General features: G+C 37.4%; 1 protein-coding gene and 1 non-coding gene across 3 annotated transcripts in view; one reads left to right on the top strand and one right to left on the bottom strand.

Annotated features, from left to right (window-relative positions):
- The window catches only part of Srpx (sushi repeat containing protein X-linked), a 107,522-nt gene extending 87,386 nt beyond the window's left edge, over window positions 1-20,136 (top strand). For both annotated transcript variants that reach the window (XM_045141086.1, XM_012950452.2), the window contains 2 exons: window positions 7,261-7,382; window positions 19,596-20,136. In XM_045141086.1, the coding sequence (XP_044997021.1) occupies window positions 7,261-7,382; window positions 19,596-19,779 (306 nt within the window). In that variant the 3' untranslated portion in view covers window positions 19,780-20,136. The remainder of the gene's footprint in view (window positions 1-7,260; window positions 7,383-19,595) is intronic.
- Window positions 19,328-19,435, bottom strand: LOC123456865. Its single transcript, XR_006634738.1, has one exon. It is a non-coding gene; the product is annotated as a U6 spliceosomal RNA (small nuclear RNA).
- Window positions 20,137-20,437: the final 301 nt, after the last annotated feature.

Below are 20,437 nucleotides of genomic sequence, written 5' to 3'. Positions count from 1 at the left end.
GTTTTGGTTTAGTCAAAGAGTACAGCTTGTCACTCATTTCCATAGCAAATAAGTCTTCCTTCATTATTCTCATGTACTTTAATGGGTTATCCATGAACAGTGAAGAGGTATATGAAAAAAATGGAACTATCTTGATAGGTATCAAATATCACACCTGTATCCTCAATACCTGACATCTTTTCAGCTCTTGCATCCTCTTGTCTCAGTGAGGGGCTTGCGCATCAGAAAATGAAAACTTCTACTTTGGTGATGTAGCATGGCATAGCATATGAATACATTCCCTGGGCTTTTCCTCTCCCTAGAAAGATGAATAAGCCAAGAAATTTGCATTTGCTCAGCAAAACAGAGCTCATCAACCAAATATGGCTCATTCCTGGGTTTAAGTTAAATTTTGTTACACCAAGCTGTAACCATTCATTTGTTCAATACTTAGGGATATGTTTAAATTATAAAGACAAAGTTGAGTTCTTAAATGCAACTCAGCTGGTATAAGCCTGAATATTTACTGAATCTTGATTTTATTATTTATTTAAGAGAGAAAGCAGGAGAGAGAGTGGGAGAGAGAAAGAGAGAGCATGTGACAGAACCTCTAGTGACTTCAAATGAACTCTTGATGCATACACCACCTTTGTGCATCTGGCTTATGTGGGTACTGGGGAATCAAACTTGGTTCCTTAGGCTTTGCAGGCAAGTGCCTTAACTGCTAAGCCTTCTATCTCTTCAGTCCCTTGATCTGTATTTTTAAAAATAATTTTATTTGGGATTTTAATACATGAACATACTGCAAATTGGTCATATTCCCATGAGGTTATTCTCTTTTGTTCTCTCTTTGTGTCCTGATTCCACTGAAGACCCTTGTCAGTGGAAGCATCAGTAATGACAGTGGGGTCCTGAATGCAAGAGTTAGTCTTAGAGTGTTCTTCCTACTTTTTCCTTTAGTTTAACAGGTCTGATATTGAGGCTCTTGATCCATTTGTAGTGAATTTTTATGCAGGGTGACAGAAAAGAGCCTAGGTGCATTCTTCCATGTGTGGTTATCCAGTTTCTCCAGGATCATTTGCTTAAAATGCTCTCTTTTGTCCAGTGTGCAATTGGTGATTGTGAAAATCAGGCAGCTACAGTTACTTGAACTTATACCTAGATCTCCTATTCTATTCTGTTGACCTGTATGTCTGTTTCCATGACAGTGCCAGGCTGTTTTTTTTTTAATTACTGTGGCTTTAATACACACACACACACACACACACACACATATAGAATTCAGGTGTGGTGAGAATAACAGCAGTATTCTTTTTACTGAGATCGTTTTTGGAAATTTGAGATCTTTTTGCTTCTATATGAATTTTGAGATTGTTGTTCCTATTTCTGTGAAGAATGGTGCTGGGAATTTTATTGGAATTTCATTGAATCAGTATATTACTTTTTGTAGGATGGTCATTTTGATAACATTACCTCTTCAATCCATTAGCATGGGTTGTTTTTCCATCTTTTCATGTATTTCTCAATTTCTGTCTCTAGTGTTGTAATGTTTTCTTTGTAGAAGTCTTTCACATTCTTGGTCATGGATATTCCAAGATATTTAGTATTTTATGGCTATTGTAAATGGGGCTGTTTTCCTGATTTCTTTTTTCAGTGTGTTTGTCATTGGCATATAACAGAGCTCCTTATTTTTGTGTGTTAATTTTATATATTCTGCTATTTTGCTGAAAATGTTTATCATCTCTTCAAGATTTTTGGTGGACTCTTTAGTCTCATAAGTGCAGAATCATATCATCTATAAATAAGGTTAGTTTTTTTTTCTTCCTTTCCACTTTGTATTCCTTTTATCTCATCTCTTTTCTTATCACTCTAGCTATTACTTCAAGTATTATGTTAAAAAATAACAGTGGTGAGAGTAGACACCTATGTCTTGTTCCAGAATTTAGTGGTAATACTTCAACTTTTCCCACATTCAGTATATAGCCTTTACTATTTTGAGATATTATCCCTCCATTCCTAGTCTAGTCTCTCCATAGTCTAGCCAGTGGGTTTTTTTTTTTTTTTGTGGGGGTGGGTTTTTTGAGGTAATGTCTCACTGTAGCTCAGCCTGACCTGGAATTCATTATGTAGTCTCAGGCTAGCCTCAAACTCATGGCAATCCTCCTGCCTCTGCCTCCCAAGTGCTGGGCCCGGCCTCTCCAGTGTTTTTTTTTTTTTTTTTTTTTTTTGTCATGAAAGGGTGTTGTGTTTGGTCAAAGGCTTTTGCTTCATCTATTAAGATCATCATGTGATTTCTTTCCTTAAGTCTATTTATCCTTTCCTATATGTTGAACCACACCTGCCTCACTGGAATGAAACCTACTTGATGATAGTAGATGATATTTTTAATGTGTTCTTGAATTCTACTTGCAAAAATTTAATCAAGAAATTTGCATCTAAGTTCACAAGGGATATTTGCCCAAAACTTTCTTACTGTGTCTCTCTGGATTTGGTATCAGTATAATCCTGGCTTCATAGAAGGGGCTAAGGAGCATCCCCTCCTTTATAATTTTATGAAATAACTTCAGAAGCACTGATTTCAACTCTCCTATAAGGGTCTGGTAGAACTCAGAAGTAAATCTAAGTGTGCCTGGACTTCTTTGGGTTGGGAGATTTTAATTATTTCTTTAATTTCATTAAGTGTTATAGCTGTAGATAATATTTATCACCTCTGCGTTTAACTTTGGTAAATCATATGTAGCAAAAAAATCAGGGCTGGAGAGATGGCTTAGTGGTTAAAGCAATTGCCTGTGAAACCTAAGGACCCTGGTTTGATTTTCCCAGTAGCCACATAAACCACATGAAGAAAGTGGTGCATGCATCTGGAGTTTATTTGCAGTGGCTAGAGGCCCTAGAACACCCATTCTCATTATCTGTCTCTCTCAAATAAATAAATAAAAATTTTTAAATCACTTATTTCTTGAAGATTTTCTAGTTTTATGGAACATAGATTTTTGAAATATGCCATTATGATTCTCTCCATTTCATTGGTGTCGGTTGTAGCATCTCCTTTTTCATCTTCAATCTTGATGGCGGTCTTCTCTTTTTTTTTGTTTTTCTTTTGGTTAATTTGGCCAGGGATTTATTAATCTTGTTTACTTTTTCTAAGAGCTAGCTCATTTCATCAATTTTTAAAATTTAGTTTCTTCATTTCTAATTCATTGATTTCTGCCCTGATCTTGATTATTTCTTTCCATCTGGCACTTTTGAGTTTGGATTGTTCTTGTTTTGTCAAAGCCTTCAGATGAACTGTTAAGTTACTTGTTTGAGATCGCTCTAGTATTATAATCTAGGCATTTTGAGCTATAAGATCCCCTCTTAGGATGGTCTTCATTGTGTCCCACAGATTTTGTTATGTTATGCCATAATTATTATTTAGTTCTCAAAAGTTTCTAGATTTCCTTCTTAATTTCTTCAATGACCCATCCATTATTCAATAGTGTGATGTTTAATCTCCAGAAGTTAGTGTATTTTCTGTTTTATTTCTCTTGTTGTTGATCTCTAGCTTTACTGCATTGTGGTCAGATATAATACAGCAAGCTCTGTTTTTTTATGAATTTATGGAAACTTGCTTTTTGCTCTAATATGTGATCTACTTTAGAGAAGGCTCTATAAGCTGCTGAGAAGAATATGTATTCTGTGGAGTTTGGATGGAATGCCCTGTAGATGTCTCTTAAGTCCAGTTGATCTGTGGTGATCTATTTATTTTTAGATTAGATCTATCTATTGATAATAGTAGAGTATTAAAGTCAGCCATTATTATTGTGTTGGGGTTTATGTCTGACCTTATGTCTAGTAGATTTTGCTTCATAAAATTCAGTGCACCTGTGTTTGGAACATTTATGTTTAGGATTATAATATTCTCTTGCTGAATCATACCCTTAATGAGTAAGAAGTGGCCTTCTTTATCTCTTTTGATTACATTTGTTTGAAAGTCTATCATCAGATATTTCAGATATTAGTATAGTCACACCTTGTTTCCTATTTCCATTTGCTTGGAATATCTTTTTCCACCCTTTTATCATAAGGTAGTGTCTCTCTTTAATGATAAGGTGGTTTTCTTATAAACAGCAAATGGATGATGAGCTTGCTAAACTGTGTCTTTTGACTGGGGAGTTGAGTCGATTGATTTTCAAAGTTATAATTGAAATGTATGAGTTAATCCTTAGCACACTAATTATTTTGTAAAGTTTTATGTTTTCTTAATATTCATTTATTTTAATGACTAATCTAGTTTGATTGTTATTTTCTTCCCCTGTGTAACCTCTTGTATACGTTTATTCTTTTTAGTGCAAAGTATTCCATCAAGTATTCTATGTAGGTTTTCTTAGTGCTCATAAATTCAGATTGCCAGCTTTTCAGTGGAAAGGTTTTCCTTCTCCCATTATGAGGAATAATTTTTCCTAGAAGAGTAGTTCAGATTGGCAACCATGGGCTCTCAATATCTGAAATATTCCATTCCAAGCCACCCTGGATTTTAAAGCTTCTATTGAAAAAGAAGAGTGTTATGCTAATGAGCTTATTTTTGCAAGTGACAAGTTTCTCTCTTGCATCTTTTAATACTTTCCCTTTGTTTTATATTTTTAGTGCTCAAACTATAATGAGATGTGGGAAATTTCTTTTCTTGTTCTGTATATTTGCCATTCTGCCTTCCTATGTATCTATGTGGGCATCTCTTTCATAAGGTTTGGAAAATTTTTTTCCTTTATAATTTCATTGAAAATATTTTCTATGACTTTGCCCTTGTATTTTTCCCTTTCTGTCTGGAGTTTCCTCTAAGTAGTTCCCACTGGAGTTTTCAATGACAATTATTCAAATTTTTGTTCTTTTTAAGGTTCCCCATATTTCTGTCATGTTCTGTTCACATGTTATTTTTGAACTTGTCATTGATTATGACCTCCTGAGATCTATTATTTCCTCTGCCTTATCCTCCAGTCCTAACATTCTCTACTCCACATGATATATTCATGACTTTCCTGGGAGCCTTTCTATTGAGATACTTCAGTTTTGCTTTTCATTAGTTTTTTTTTCTTTTTCTTTTTTCCCATTGCGTTCCATGTTATTTTCTTGGTTTACTTTCTCACTTTCACATGTATCTGATTGATTGTGTTCTTTTTGAATTCATTTAGGCATTTGTTCTTGTTCTCTTTTAATTCATTCCAGTATCTATTGAGTGCTTTCAGTTGATTCTCTTGTGTTTCATTCAGCCATTTGTGCTTGCCTTCTTTAAATTTGTTGTATATATTTATCATAATAGTGTTTTAGAATTCTTTGCCTGGAGTTTCCTCTAAGTAGTTCTCATTGGAGGCTTCATTTATTGGACTAGGAATTCTTGTTGGGGTCATCTTTTTTGTTAAGTTTATAAAAATATGTATTTATTTATTTGAGAGAGAGAGGCAGATAGAGGGAAAGAGAGAATTATTGCGCCACTGTAAATGAACTCCAGATGCATGCTACCCCTTGTGAATCTGACTTACGTGGGTCCTGGGGAATCAAATCAGGGTCCTGAGGCTTCTCAGGCAAATGGCTTAACTGCTAAGCCATTTCAATAGCTGTTTCGGACATCTTAACTTGGTTTCTTGTATTATTTATTTTTCATTGGGGGGTCTGCCCATGTAAAGCTCATGTCTTTGTCTTGCCAAGAATATATTAACTATGGCACCTCCAGGGAAAAAAAGTGGACTGAGGCCAGTAACAGACATGTTTCTGGATTGCAAACTCACTGGATCTGGGTCTGATCTGCTTGAATCTGGTTCATGGGACTGTGCCAAGCCAGTAGGTCATTCTTTCTCCAATGGACACCTGGTCTGGGATGGCCACAAGGAGGAGCCTGTCCTGTGTTCACTAGCAGTTTAACCTTCCTTTTGGTGTCTTACAAGTGCACACACCTAAAACCTCTGCCAAGTAACCTAGTCTTCCTTGTTCTAGGTGAGCAATGCTGGGTGCCCACCTGGGCTAGGTGCAGGAGAGAGGGTACCTGTGCTAAGTTGCCTAGTCCTCCTTGCTCTGGGTGGGCATGGAGAGAAGGTTTACAAGTATGTGGGTTGGGACCAGGGTTTAGCCTATGCCATGCTTACTTGGGACCTTGGAAACCAACTTGCATCTAGGGCCTGGGTCTGCTGGCTTGGAGCTGGGCCCACCTCCTGGTGCTTTCTGTGGGGTTCCCTGACTGTGACCTGCAAACATCTCTGTCCTGGGCCTCTTTTTTGCTTTTTACAGTCCTCTTACATAGCCTACTTGTGTGACTTCATGTCTTTTCATTCAGCCATGTGTTCTTATATGCTTTAAATTTGTTGTATACGTTTATCATAATAGTATTTTGGAATTCTTTGTCTGGAGTTTCCTCTAAGTTGCTCTCATAAACTAATCCACTCATTGGCTAATTAGGCATGATATTTTGGATTATGGTGTTCTTAGATATGGCTTCATTCCCCAGCATACATTTAAATTTTAACCAGAACTTTTAAGGAGGTGTTTGTTTGATTGAGTCATTTTAGTTAGAATAACACAAATGCATATTTCTACATTTCATTTTCTAACTTTTCTGTAAGTCTTGCAACTGCATATAGGGATATTTCAGTGGAATTGTGGTAAAAGTCATTTAAAATTCTAATAGTAAACTTAAGTTTATTTATTTAAAATTATTTCGCCCATTTATCCAGATTTATTTTATTCATGTTCTATTTTTGTCTTTTATTGTCACTGCCACACTTGCTGAGACCTCCTGGAATGTGGTTGACTGAGCCACATTCCACAGTCTCTTACTAAAAGCCAGCTGAGAGTACTGGAACCTTTTATTTTTGTTTTTCCTAGGTTTGGGCATGGGGCGACGCATAAGGTAGGGGTATGTGGAAAGTTGAAATAAGTGCAGAGAAGAATATCCTGGAAATAGTGTCTTTCTAAGCAAAGAATTAGAAGCATTTGGGGTGGCCTTGGATACTTTTTAGGAAATTTTAGTCATGCAAGGTTTCACCCTGTCTGGAAGTATCTTCGAGTACTATTGTGCTTAGGTTTTCACAATCCCATTGCCAAGCCAATACTGTATGACTCTTCAAGGAAGGTATTTTAGTTTCAAAGCCAGTAGTTTAACCCTAATTTCTCAACTGTTTTCAGAATAATTTGGAATGGGCAAATAATCAGCCGCAAACATACCATTGCTTCATCTGTCAGTCTGAAGTTCATCATGATGATCTACTTCCATAGACTTACTCATACCTCCTCTATTGTTCTTCCTCCTCCCAGCAAGCACAGTGTGGTCTGGATCTTCGACATGTCACAGTGGTGGAACTGGTGGGCGTGTTCCCGACCCTCATTGGCAGGATCAGAGCAAAAATTATGCCTCCAGCCCTAGCTCTACAGCTCAGGTAGGGGAAGATCTCACCTTAAATGTAAATGCATTTTGTATCTGATCATGATCAGAATTATGTGTTTCTATCTGACAAGTTTCTCTGATTTCTTTGTATTCAGTACTGAGTTTAGGTAAACTTCAATGATTAATTGCTTTGATTCTGGAATATTATAAATGTGCTAATTGGGTAATTGTCAGTGTTCTCTTCTTCCTCCATAACCAAGTGCTTAAGTGCTTTTGTATTCTTTTTCTTTCTCTCTCTTCTCTCTCTCTCTCTCTCTCTCTCTCTCTCTCTCTCTCTCTCTGTGTGTGTGTGTGTGTGTGTGTGTGTGTGTGTGTGTGTGTGTGTGTTTAGTTGTTAGGGAAAGAAGACTGGAAAGCAAAGCAACTTAACACCTAGCAGGTGTTGTTCATGTTAAGACAGACATCCAATTTAGTCACTTGGGGACTGGCCTTTTTTCCTCCATGAATCCAGCACACTTGTACCTACCTCTATTTTAACAATTATAGCATTTTTGACACATTTACCAATCTAGAACCATAGTATTCAGACTGCGAGTAATGCTGTTTTGAAACAAAATTCAACAGCTTTTTAAGCGATTTAATAATCTGCATTTTTACTTGTATCTCTTCGGCCATTGCGAAATGAGCAATTAGACAAAGTAATTTTCTTTAAAATCTTCCTTTTGAACTGGGGAGATGATTCATTGGTTAAAGGTACTTGCTTGCAAAGCCAGTAGGCCTGGGTTAAATTCCTCAGTACCTATATAAAGACAGATGCACAACATGGCACATGCAATTGGAGTTTGTTTGCAAATGTCCCTTGCATGCCAATACTCTCTCTGTCTCTTGTCTCCCTCAAATAAATAAATAAAGCATTTTCAAAACCTTCCTTTGTCACCTTCTCTTTATCTCTCACACATGATGAGGAACAGAAGTAAACTCTGCTTTCAGAGTCCCAGATGGCTACATCAACATCCAAAATATATTTTCAGTTTTCTGCAAAGGGTGAAGAAAGTGAACAAAAAGAAACAATATTGTATTAACCAGGTTTTTGTTATTGTCACAAAATACCTGAAACAACTTATAGGCAAAAGGTTTATTTTATCTCATGATTCTAAAGGTTACAAACTGAAATCAGGCAACCCTATTGCTTTGGACCTGGTGAGGGTGGTAGTTCCTAGAGGGAGCATATGTCAGAGTAGATCACTTGAATCAGTAGAAAGGAAGTAGGGTGTTATAGTTACCTTCGTGTTCCTGGGACAAAATCAGCCAAAGGTAGCTGATGGTAACAAAGTGTTTATTTTGGCATACTATTTTAAGGGGAACCTTCATGACGGCAGGAGAAAGATGGCAAAACCATCTTGCCATAGCAGGTGGAAAACAGAGGAGAGTGAGCCAGCCTCTGACTGGAGAGAGCTGGATTTAACAACCCTAAGCCCTCTCTCAGTAAAACACTTTCTCCAGTAAGGATGAATCTTCCCACTTGCCAACTATTGAAAACTGAGTTTATCAGAGACATCATATACCAACTATCACACAGGGGCTGGGCGTAACTCAGATGGTAGAGCATTTGACTAGCATGCAACGGCTCTGGGTTTAATCTATAGCACTGCATAAAACCAGGTGTGATCATGAGCATCTGTCATCCCTGTACTTCGGAGGTGGAGACAGAAAGATCAACTCATTCTTGGCATATCATTGGCTAATACTTCACCATATGATGTACATACTTCACTTTAAGCCCCTCTTCTCAAAGGTTTTCCCACTTCCCACTAGTACAACCTAGGAAGTAAGCTTTTATATGTTCTTTGAAAGGCATTGAACATTCAAATTATAGCTCATACCCATGTTTTTATGCTTTACTGTGGGAGTGTCACACATTGTTCACTCTTCCAGCCCTTTGGGCAGAAATAGTCATATGATAGCAATAGAACTTCAAGGGAAGCTGAGGAGTTCAGCATTAAGTATTCCTGGGAAGATAGTGAAATATTACTTAGTGAACCCTGTCAGAGATGTTCAGACAGGTTCACAAAAATCTGTTGAGAGATTACAGAGTAGAAGCATCTTAAAAATTATTTATTTATTTGAAAGCAAAGGCAGACAGAAAAGAGAGAGAGAGAGAGAGAGAGAGAGAGAGAGAGAGAGAGAATAAGAATAAGAATGAGTGCACCTGGGCCTCTAGCCACTACAAATTTAGTCCAGATGCATGTGCCATCTTGTGCATCTGGATTTACATGGGTTCTGGGAAATTGAAGCTGGTCATTAGGCTTTGCAGGCAAGCACCTAAACTTCTGAGCCATCTCCCCAGCCCTAGAAGCATATTTTTAACAAATAATGTTGTAGATTGATACAATATATTATATATTTACTCAATAGCTTCTTTCACAATTTTTCCTATATTCAAGTTCCATTTGACCCATTCCATGTTCAATTTATACTTCTTGACCATGAAAAGGAGACTGTTATACACCAACGAATACCAAAAACTCAAGAGTAGAATGGGTGATACAACAACAAAATAAATAGATGTGCAATTGGCCAATGATTAGAGATCACTGGGCACCCTCATCTAGTGTCATTTCAAGTCTAACAACTGTGATCTATACCAGATTGTTTTTCAATATTTATTACTTTGTAGTGCCTGGTATTCACAATTGGCACAAATGACTTCTTTCACTGGAAGAATTTTCCTATTTCCATGGGGTAATCACAGCCTTTACGAGTGTGTTGACAATCATTAATACCTTTAATTGAAGACTATAAATTTTCAAAGACATGATTGTATTGATTTATAAAAATTTATAATAAGCTTTGTCAAAGTAGGCTTCATGAAGCTGTTGCTAATTTAGAATTACCTGCATATATTGTATGTCAATGATTTAAAAAGAACATAACAGAATTTTCTAAACAATCTTATTTGAATGGCAGACAGCAGACAGACTCACACACATATGTACTTCTGCTATATGCACATATATAATAATCATGACATCTTCATGTGATTCTTAGGCCATTTAAGCATAAGGAAAAGAAAATGGTGACTTAAGAAAATATTGTTACGCTGTGTATGTTGGATCTCATATACATTTCTGTAACTGAGAATGAGTTAAATAACAAATGCATTGTTTAAATGAATTATTTACTGTTAAACACTACACAGTGATGATCATTCAGATTCAGCGTAAGGCTGCATGTTCTTTCTGTCAGCCATATCAGTGAGGCACAGAGACCTTGGCTCTTTTCCCACTTTAAATTGCAGCCTGGTATCTAGCACAGAGGAAAATTGATGACTTGAGCAAAAATATGAAAATTGGGGGGAATGGAGAAAGAGAATCCGAATACATGGATAATTTGAAATTTTCTTGTCTAGTTTAAATGGTCTTTTTTGAGAGTGTGTGTGAGAGAAAGAGAGAGAAGGAGGGAGGGAGGGAGAGAGAGAGAATGGGCTCACCAGGGCCTTTCAGCAATCGTGAACGAACTCCAGACATCTGCGCTCCCGTTGTGGGCATGTGTGACATTGCATGCTTGCATCACTGTTTTGTCTGGCTATATGTGGGATATGGAGTATTCAGGAGTACTTGGGCTTCACCCACAAGCCCTTAACCATTAAGCCATATATCCAGCCCTAAAATACTATCTTAAATAGTTCTGAGGCCATAGTAATATTAATTTGAATGTGGTCAGCAGAAAAGAGAAGTTGCCTGGTATTTCAAAGTCACCATTTACCTTCTTTCTTATGCTCATTTCTTTTCCATCTGAATGCATAGGCTAAGTCATGTCTCCAAGACAACATTCTAGCATTCCTAAAGATGCTAAGAGAGCAAGAAGGCTATTAATTTTGTTTTTGTTTTTGTTTTTATTTATTTATTTATTTATTTTTTTATTAACATTTTCCATGATTATAAAATATATCCCATGGTAATTCCCTCCCTCCCCACCCCCACACTTTCCCGTTTGAAATTCCATTCTCGATCATATTACCTCCCCATTACAATCATTGTAATTACATATATACAATATCAACCTATTAAGTATCCTCCTCCCTTCCTTTCTCCACCCTTTATGTCTCCTTTTCAACTTACTGGCCGCTGCTACTAAGTATTTTCATTCTCACGCAAGAGCCCAGTCATCTGTAGCTAGGATCCACATATGAGAGAGAACATGTGGCGCTTGGCTTTCTGGGCCTGGGTTACCTGACTTAGTATAATACTTTCCAGGTCCATCCATTTTTCTGCAAATTTCATAACTTCATTTTTCTTTACCGCTGAGTAGAACTCCATTGTATAGATGTACCACATCTTCATTATCCACTCATCTGTTGAGGGACATCTAGGCTGGTTCCATTTCCCAGCTATTATAAATTGAGCAGCAATAAACATGGTTGAGCATGTACTTCTAAGGAAATAAGATGAGTCCTTTGGATATATGCCTAGGAGCGCTATAGCTGGGTCATATGGTAGATCAATCTCTAGCTGCTTTAGGAACCTCCACACTGTTTTCCACAATGGCTGGACCAGATTGCATTCCCACCAGCAGTGCAGAAGGGTTCCTTTTTTTCCACATCCCCGCCAACATTTATAATCATTTGTTTTCATGATGGTGGCCAATCTGACAGGAGTGAGATGGAATCTCAATGTAGTTTTAATCTGCATTTCCCTGATGACTAGTGACGTAGAACATTTTTTTAGATGCTTATATGCCATTCGTATTTCATCCTTTGAGAACTCTCTATTTAGCTCCTTAGCCCATTTTTTGATTGGCTTGTTTGATTCCTTATTATTTAACTTTTTGAGTTCTTTGTATATCCTAGATATTAATCCTCTATCAGATATATAGCTGGCGAAGATTTTTTCCCATTCTGTAGGTTGCCTCTTTGCTTTTCTCACTGTGTCCTTTGCGGTGCAAAATCTTTGTAATTTCATTAGGTCCCAGTGGTTAATCTGTGGTTTTATTGCCTGAGCAATTGGGGTTGTATTCAGAAAGTCATTGCCAAGACCAATATGTTGAAGGGTTTCCCCTACTTTTTCCTCTAGCAGTTTCAAAGTTTCCGGTCTGATGTTAAGGTCTTTAATCCATTTGGATTTAATTCTTGTGCATGGTGAGAGAGAAGAATCTATTTTCATCCTTCTGCAGATATTTATCCAGTTTTCAAAACACCATTTGCTGAAGAGGCTGTCTCTTCTCCAATGAGTATTTTTGGCATTTTTATCGAATATCAGGTGGCTATAGCTACTTGGGCTTACATCTGGGTCCTCTATTCTGTTCCACTGGTCTACATGTCTGTTTTTGTGCCAGTACCATGCTGTTTTTGTTACTATGGCTCTGTAGTATAGGTTAAAATCAGGTATGGTGATACCACCAGCCTCTTTTTTGTTGCTCAGGATTATTTTAGATATTCGAGGTTTTTTGTGATTCCAAATGAATTTTTGGATTGTTTTTTCTATTTCCATGAAGAAAGCCTTTGGAATTTTGATAGGGATTGCATTAAATGTGTAGATTGCTTTAGGTAAGATTGCCATTTTCACGATATTGATTCTTCCAATCCAGGAACAAGGGATGTTTCTCCACTTTCTAGTGTCTTCTGCAATTTCTCGCTTGAGTGATTTAAAGTTCTCATTGTATAGATTCTTTACTTCCTTGGTTAGGTTTATTCCAAGGTATTTTATTTTTTTTGATGCAATTGTGAATGGGAGTGATTCTCTGATTTCATCCTCTGTGTGTTTGTTGTTAGCATATATGAAGGCTACTGATTTCTGTGTATTTATTTTGTATCCTGATACATGGCTGTAGGTTTTGATCAGCTCTAACAGCTTGCTAGTAGAGTCTTTAGGGTCCTTTATGTATAGAATCATGTCATCTGCAAATAATGATAACTTGATTTCTTCCTTTCCAATTTGTATCCCTTTTATGTGTGTCTCTTGCCTTATTGCTATGGCTAAGACTTCCAAAACTATATTAAATAGAAGTGGGGACAGTGGACACCCTTGTCTTGTTCCTGATTTTAGTGGAAAAGCTTCCAGCTTTTCCCCATTTAGTAATATGTTGGCTATAGGCTTGTCATAAATAGCCTTTATTATATTGAGATATGTTCCTTCTATTCCCAGTCTCTGTAGGACTTTTATCATGAAGGGATGTTGGATTTTGTCAAATGCTTTCTCTGCATCTAATGAGATGATCATGTGATTTTTGTCCTTCAACCCGTTTATGTAATGTATTACATTTATAGATTTGCGTATGTTGAACCATCCCTGCATCTCTGGGATAAAGCCTACTTGGTCAGGGTGAATGATCTTTTTGATATACTCTTGTATTCTGTTTGCCAATATTTTGTTGAGAATTTTTTCATCTATGTTCATGAGGGAGATTGGTCTGTAATTTTCTTTTTTTGTTCTATCTTTGCCTGGTTTTGGTATCAGGGTGATGCTGGCCTCATAGAAAGAGTTTGGTAGAATTCCTTCTTTTTCTATTTCCTGGAAAAGCTTAAGAAGCAATGGTGTTAGCTCTTCCTTGAAGGTCTGGTAAAATTCAGCAGTGAGTCAATCCGGGCCTGGGCTTTTTTTAGTTGGGAGATTATTGATAACTGTTCGGATCTCCATGTTTGTTATAGGTCTATTTAAGTGATTAATCTCATTTTGATTTAATTTAGGTAGGTCATATAGATCAAGGAAATCATCCATTTCTTTCAGATTTTCATACTTTGTGGAGTATATGCTTTTATAGTATGTCCCTATAATTTTTTGAATTTCTCTGGAATCTGTTGTGACGTTACATTGTTCATCTCTGATTTTATTAATTTGTGTCTCTTCTCTCTTTCTTTTGGTCAGATTTGCTAAGGGTTTATCAATCTTGTTTATCCTTTCAAAGAACCAACTCTTTGTTTCATTAATTCTTTGGATTGTTCTTTTTGTTTCTATTTCATTAATTTCTGCCCTAATCTTTATTATTTCTTCCTGTCTACTAATTTTTGGTTTGCCTTGTTCTTCTTTTTCCAAGGCTTTAAGGCGAAGCATTAGGTCGTTTTCTTGCGACCTTTCTAATTTCTTAATATAGGCACTTAAGGCTATAAATTTACCTCTTAGAACTGCCTTCATTGTGTCCCAGAGATTTTGGTATGTTGTGTTCTCATTATCATTTGACTCTATAAATTTTTTGATTTCCTTTTTGATTTCTTCATTGACCCACTCATCATTTAGTAGTGTATTGTTTAGTTTCCATGATTTTGTGTATGCTCTATAGCCTTTCTTGCTACTGATTTGTAGTTTAATTCCATTGTGGTCAGAGAGAATGCAAGGAATTATTTCAATTTTCCTGAATTTGTTAAGATTTGCTTTGTGTCCTAATATATGGTCTATTTTAGAGAATGTTCCATGTGCTGCTGAAAAGAATGTATATTCTGCAGCCTTTGGATGAAATGTCCTGTATATATCTGTTAGGTCCATTCCTTCTATGACCTCATTTAGTCCAGATGCCTCTCTGTTTATTCTTTCCCTGGATGACCTGTCAATTGATGAGAGTGGGGTGTTAAAGTCACCCACCACCACTGTGTTTGGTGTTATCTGTGACCTTAGTTCTAATAGTGTTTGTTTGACGAATTTGGGAGCCCCCATGTTAGGTGCATATATGTTTAGGATTGTAATGTCCTCCTGTTGGAGTGTGCCCTTAATCAATATAAAGTGACCTTCCTTATCTTTCTTGACTAACGTCGGACTAAAGTCTACCCTGTCTGATATTAGGATAGCAACCCCTGCTTGTTTTCTAGGCCCATTTGCTTGAAACACCGTCTTCCAACCTTTCACCCTAAGATAATGTCTATCCTTTGTAGAAAGGTGAGTTTCTTGGAGACAACAAATTGTAGGATCCTGCTTTTTAACCCAGTCTGCAAATCTATGTCTTTTCGTTGGGGCATTGAGACCGTTGATATTAAGAGATATTATTGAAAGGTGTGTATTTATGTTTGCCATTTGTGTGTGTGTGTGTGTGTTACTTGTTCTACCTGTGCTCTCTGCTGTTAACTGGTATTTGAGTATAGCTGGTTTTTTCTAGGTTCCTTATATGTGTGCTTTTCCTTTTGTTCAGCATGGAGGATTCTATCAAGTATTTTCTGTAGAGCTGGTTTTGTCTTCAAATACTCCTTTAACCTGCTTTTGTCATGGAATGTCTTTATTTCTCCATCTATTTGAATGGATAACTTTGCAGGATAAAGTAACCTTGGTTGACAGTTGTTATCTTTCAGAACTTGGAATATATCACTCCAAGCCCTTCTGGCTTTAAAAGTTTGTGTTGAATAATCTGCTGTAATCCTGATGGGCTTGCTTTTGTAGGTAACTTGATTTTTCTCTCTAACTGCTTTCAATATTTTTTCTTTGGTTTGTGTGTTTGGAAGTTTGAGTATAATGTGGCGAGGAGAGGTTCTTTCTGGGTTTTGTCTGGCTGGGGTTCTAAAGGCTTCCTGTATCTGTATTGGCACCTCTTTCCCAATTTGGGGGAAATTTTCCTCTATGATTTTGTTGAAGATGCCTACTATGCCTCTGGAGTGGATTTCTTCTCCTTCTACTATGCCCTGAATTCTTATATTGGATCTTTTCATAGTGTCCCGAATATCTTGAAATTCCCACTCATACTTTTCTATAAGTTTGTCTTTCTCTTTGTTGGACTGCATTAGGTCTGCCACCTGGTCTTCTAGCTTAGATATTCTGTCCTCTCCCTCATCCATCCTACTGGTGAGATTTTCTACAGAGTTTTTTATTTCATTAACTGTGTTCTTCATTGCTAGTAATTCTGACTGGTTTTTCTTTATTATTTCTATTTCCCTATTTATGTCTTGTATTGCCTTCTTTATTTCATTAAATTGGTGTCCTGCCTCTTCTTTGATTCCTTTGATTTCCTCTTTGATTTCCTCTTTGATTTCTTCTTTGATTATTTTCATGAGTTCTTTGACCTCTTTGAACATATTTATAATTATTCTTTTGAACTCTTTCTCAGGCATTTCCTCTAACTCTCTCACTGGAGGACATTTCTGATGCATTAATACTTTTAGGTGGATTTATATCGTCTTGCTTTTTACTGTTTCTTGTGCTATAATGTATATATTTTTGCATCTTGGATTAAGTTAATGCTTGGATTTTCTAGCTAGCTGTGTATTCTTCCTGTATCAATTGATTTGATGTAATATATTTTCAGGGTAGGACCTTAAGGTATTAGGTGTGGCTCTTAAGACTCTCAGAGTATCTACAAAGATGTTCTTAGGGGTTGAGTTTCCCTGCTATTGGAGTATTCAAGCAGGCTGAGTGGAATAAAATACAGGTAGATTCTAAAATTTAACTAAACACTGTACACATTCAATCAAAAACAGCCCCGAGTATGTATGCAAGAGTAGTTATTATAATGACCAGATCCTCTATCAACAAAGAGGTTTAGATTTCTGGTCTGTTGAGGTATCCAAGTCAGCTTGTGACCAAGTGAGACCCTTCCCTGGTGCAATCCCAGTTACCTTGGGTGATTTTGGTCTCAGTCAAGTTGCTGCCTGGGTCGTCGGGCTGCTGTTCTGATTTCTGGAGCTGGGCACTTGCTTATCCTACGGGGCAAACCGAGCCGCTGCTGCTGCCTCTGCTGCTGTCATAGCTGCCACCACCGGAGCCACCACCGCTGCTGAAGCTGCTGCTGCCATGTCCACTGCTGCTGCTCCCCCCGAAGCCGCTGCTGTGGGATCTGCTGCCGCTGCCGCTCCTTGGTCCGCTGCTGCTGGGGCCGCTGTACCGGTGCTGGAGCCACTGAAGTTGCTGCTGAACTCTGCTCCTGCTTGGGTCCCGCCGTCAGCCCAAGTTGGCGTGGCCAGTCCGGGGTCGCTGCTGTGTTCGCTGGAGCTGGGTTCAGGCAGTGGGGGAGGGGAGGGAGCCGCGGCTGCTCTGGTTGTCTCGCGGCTCCGGCTCCACGTGTTCTTCTACCTCGCGGTCTGCTCCTCCGTTGCTCGCTGCCGCTCTCCCCTCACGTTTCTGAGTTGCGGAGAGCGCGGTGTGAGGGGAAAATCCCGCACCTGGCTTTTCCTCTTAATTTTTAATACTCACATTATTATCTACAAATGTTCTTGGATGGAGCTCCAAAAAGAACTCTCAAACTAATGACAGCCAATGTATATCACAGACATGTTTCTGGGCCATTTCTCATCCCACAACTTATGATGTGTGAAGTACTCTGCCATCCATCCCTGTTATTTCTGTCATCTCTTGACTGCAGTAGGATTCACTCATGTCCCTCTTACTGATGTGACTACCCATCTTTTCCCAAGACATTTTCCCCTCTTTATAGTCTATGTCAGTCAACACAAGGCTCACTTGAGGAATGTGTATGGTAGCCTTGAGTATGGTACCATTTGACTTCATACAAAACCGTGTAGTGCAGCATCTCATCCAGTTATCCTACATACAAGCTTCAGCTATGACATAACTTGGGCCTTTTCTCCCTCCAGACCTTTTCACTTTCCTATACCTCTACTTTTCTAGAACCCACTTGTGTGAGGACTTCCTCCCAGAAATGTGGACCCCATTCCTTGTAAAAATGCACATTAATTGGCTCTCTGCATCCCTATCTCGTTTAATTGCAGTTTACTTACTTACATGGCCTACATTCACATGTTCAGACTCATTAATATAGTTTGCCAAGTCATCTACTCTGGACATTATCTCTTAGTACCACAGGACACCTGCTGGAGTCAGTGTAATGTCATCTTTAAGATACCTGTCACTGAAAATGAATTAACAATTTAGCTTCCTACTGGAATAAAATATGAACTGTCCCTCTTTTTATAAAATGTTCATTTGCAGAGGAGAAGAAAGTACAGTGTATATTTATGTGATTTTATTAATTTTTAAATTAGCACAAATGGGTAAGATTCCCTATGGCATTTCCATACATATGCACCATTATACTTTGTTCTTATTCATCCTCATGTTCATTTACTTCTCCCATATTCCTGCTCTCCTCTTTATATAGTGATTTTTTAAGCTTGGAATAATTTTTATAAGAAAAAAATAATTTTAAATCCAGATGGCAGTGTATATTTGTCTCACACATAATATCAAGTTATCTCAAGTGGAGAAAAAAATAATAAAAAAAAAACATAAAAATGTATGGATCATTATTTTATTGGGCTCAGCTTAGCTATTTGTTTACTGTCTCTTGATATTCTCATTTAAAGCAGGTTGGCATTGATGTAAAATATTTACACAAAATTCATAAGTAGTGGAGTTATAAAGCAGACACTTAAATTTCTCTGAGATATTTAAGGTATAAATTATAAACAAGTAAGAACATCTGAGGTGAAAATCAATCTCATTCCCTTCTAATTATGCAGCCCTGTGCTGGCCATTGGATAAGTCATAATTCTAATCTTTGTAAAATGATTTCTATCAAGTTTACCTCATCCAGACTTCTTCAATGCTGGCCCTTTTGACATTTGAAGCTGTATTTTGGCGAGGAAGCTGTCTTTTGTATTGTAGGGTATTTATCAGCATCCCTGTCATTTACCCAATAGACATCAGTAGCATCTCCACTCCCCCATTGTGACAACCAAAACTGCATCCAGACATGGCCAAATGGCACCTGAAAGATCATACATGCTGATAATCACTGATATAGTTCTAGCATATATATATATATACCAATGCAAAACTAGTGAACAAACTTGACCTAATTCTAGTTCAATGATCCCCAAATTTGTTAGCCTTGCTTTCATTCCTTGCAGCAACTTTTTCATAGTACCATGGCAAGCATGCAGTCCTCCTGACCTTAATCTAATGCAGAGTTTCTCAACTTTTATTCTGCACACCAATCATCTGGCGATATTGCTAGTAATATAGTTTCTAATTTGATACTTTGGAGTCAGATATGAACAAGTCCTTTTCCAAGCAAGTCTTCATATCATGCTCCTAGTGCAAGGACCAAATTTTTTTGGGGGTGGGGGAAAACATGGAATGATTCATGAATTTGCATGTCATACCTTTCTCAGAGGCCATGTTAATCTTCTCTGTGTCATTTCAATTTTAGTATATGTGCTGCTGAGGCAAGCACAAGGACCACATTTTGAATAGCAGGACCCTAAAGGATGATTCATCTCTTCATGGCATCAAGGCTTTCTTGCCACAGAATCACTATAGGGCTTTGATTAGCCTTCTAGAACCACTGGGAGTTTGTATGTAACATAGCCTTTTCTTCTCTCTGTCTACCCAAGGTTGTTGCTGAGAATCCCCCTCTACTCCTTCAGCACAGTGCTAGTAGATAAGCATGGCATGGACAAAGAACGATATGTCTCCCTGGTGACACCCATGGCTCTCTTCAACCTGATTGACACTTTCTCCTTGAGAAAAGAAGAGATGATCCTTCAAGCCGAAATGGGCCAGACTTGTAACACCTGATGTAATATTATTTTCTCGATGGTTCCTCTTCTCTTTCTACATAGTGCTGTGCACATGGAAAGGCCTTAAAATAACTTTGATGTATAGATTTCCATTTGTAATTTTTAAAAATCTATTTTATTATGTGCTTTCTTTGCCCTTAAATTTAGCACAATGCTTTTTATTTTAACTTTAAAATGTCTCAAATATGTATGAATAGTTTGGCGTTTCTAACTCTCTACTCCATTGACAGGCTAATTTGTAGAGAAATTAGAAGCCACAACTATACACATGCTTTCAACATTTTATTCATTGTGATATATCATTTTGTGTTGTTGTTTTTATGAAACATTTGTTAATAAAATATTTTGAGCAAATTTATTAAAACTCATTTGTCAAACATCAGGCATACTTGCATAGTAAGTTCAGTGGTTTAAAATATATGATTGTTGCTGATGTTTTAGAAAAGGAAAAAATGTAGTCTTGTCAGAAACTAAACTGAGATTAGAAAGCTAAATGCTCTCAGGTGGCAGATTGATACAAGAATCCCAAAATGAAATGTCTTGCAGTGAGAATTTAAATCAGTACCTAAAGCTATAGAAAATGCCAACTCCTCTTGCTCCATTTTCTCCCATAGAGAAATGTATTTACCTTGTATGAGGTACCATAAATAATCTAA

This window comes from Jaculus jaculus, chromosome X, assembly GCF_020740685.1.
Source record: "Jaculus jaculus isolate mJacJac1 chromosome X, mJacJac1.mat.Y.cur, whole genome shotgun sequence".
In the NCBI taxonomy this organism is placed as follows: domain Eukaryota; kingdom Metazoa; phylum Chordata; class Mammalia; order Rodentia; family Dipodidae; genus Jaculus; species Jaculus jaculus.
The sequence above is the reverse complement of the archived record's forward strand: the minus strand, read 5'-3'. Positions and strand labels throughout refer to the sequence as shown.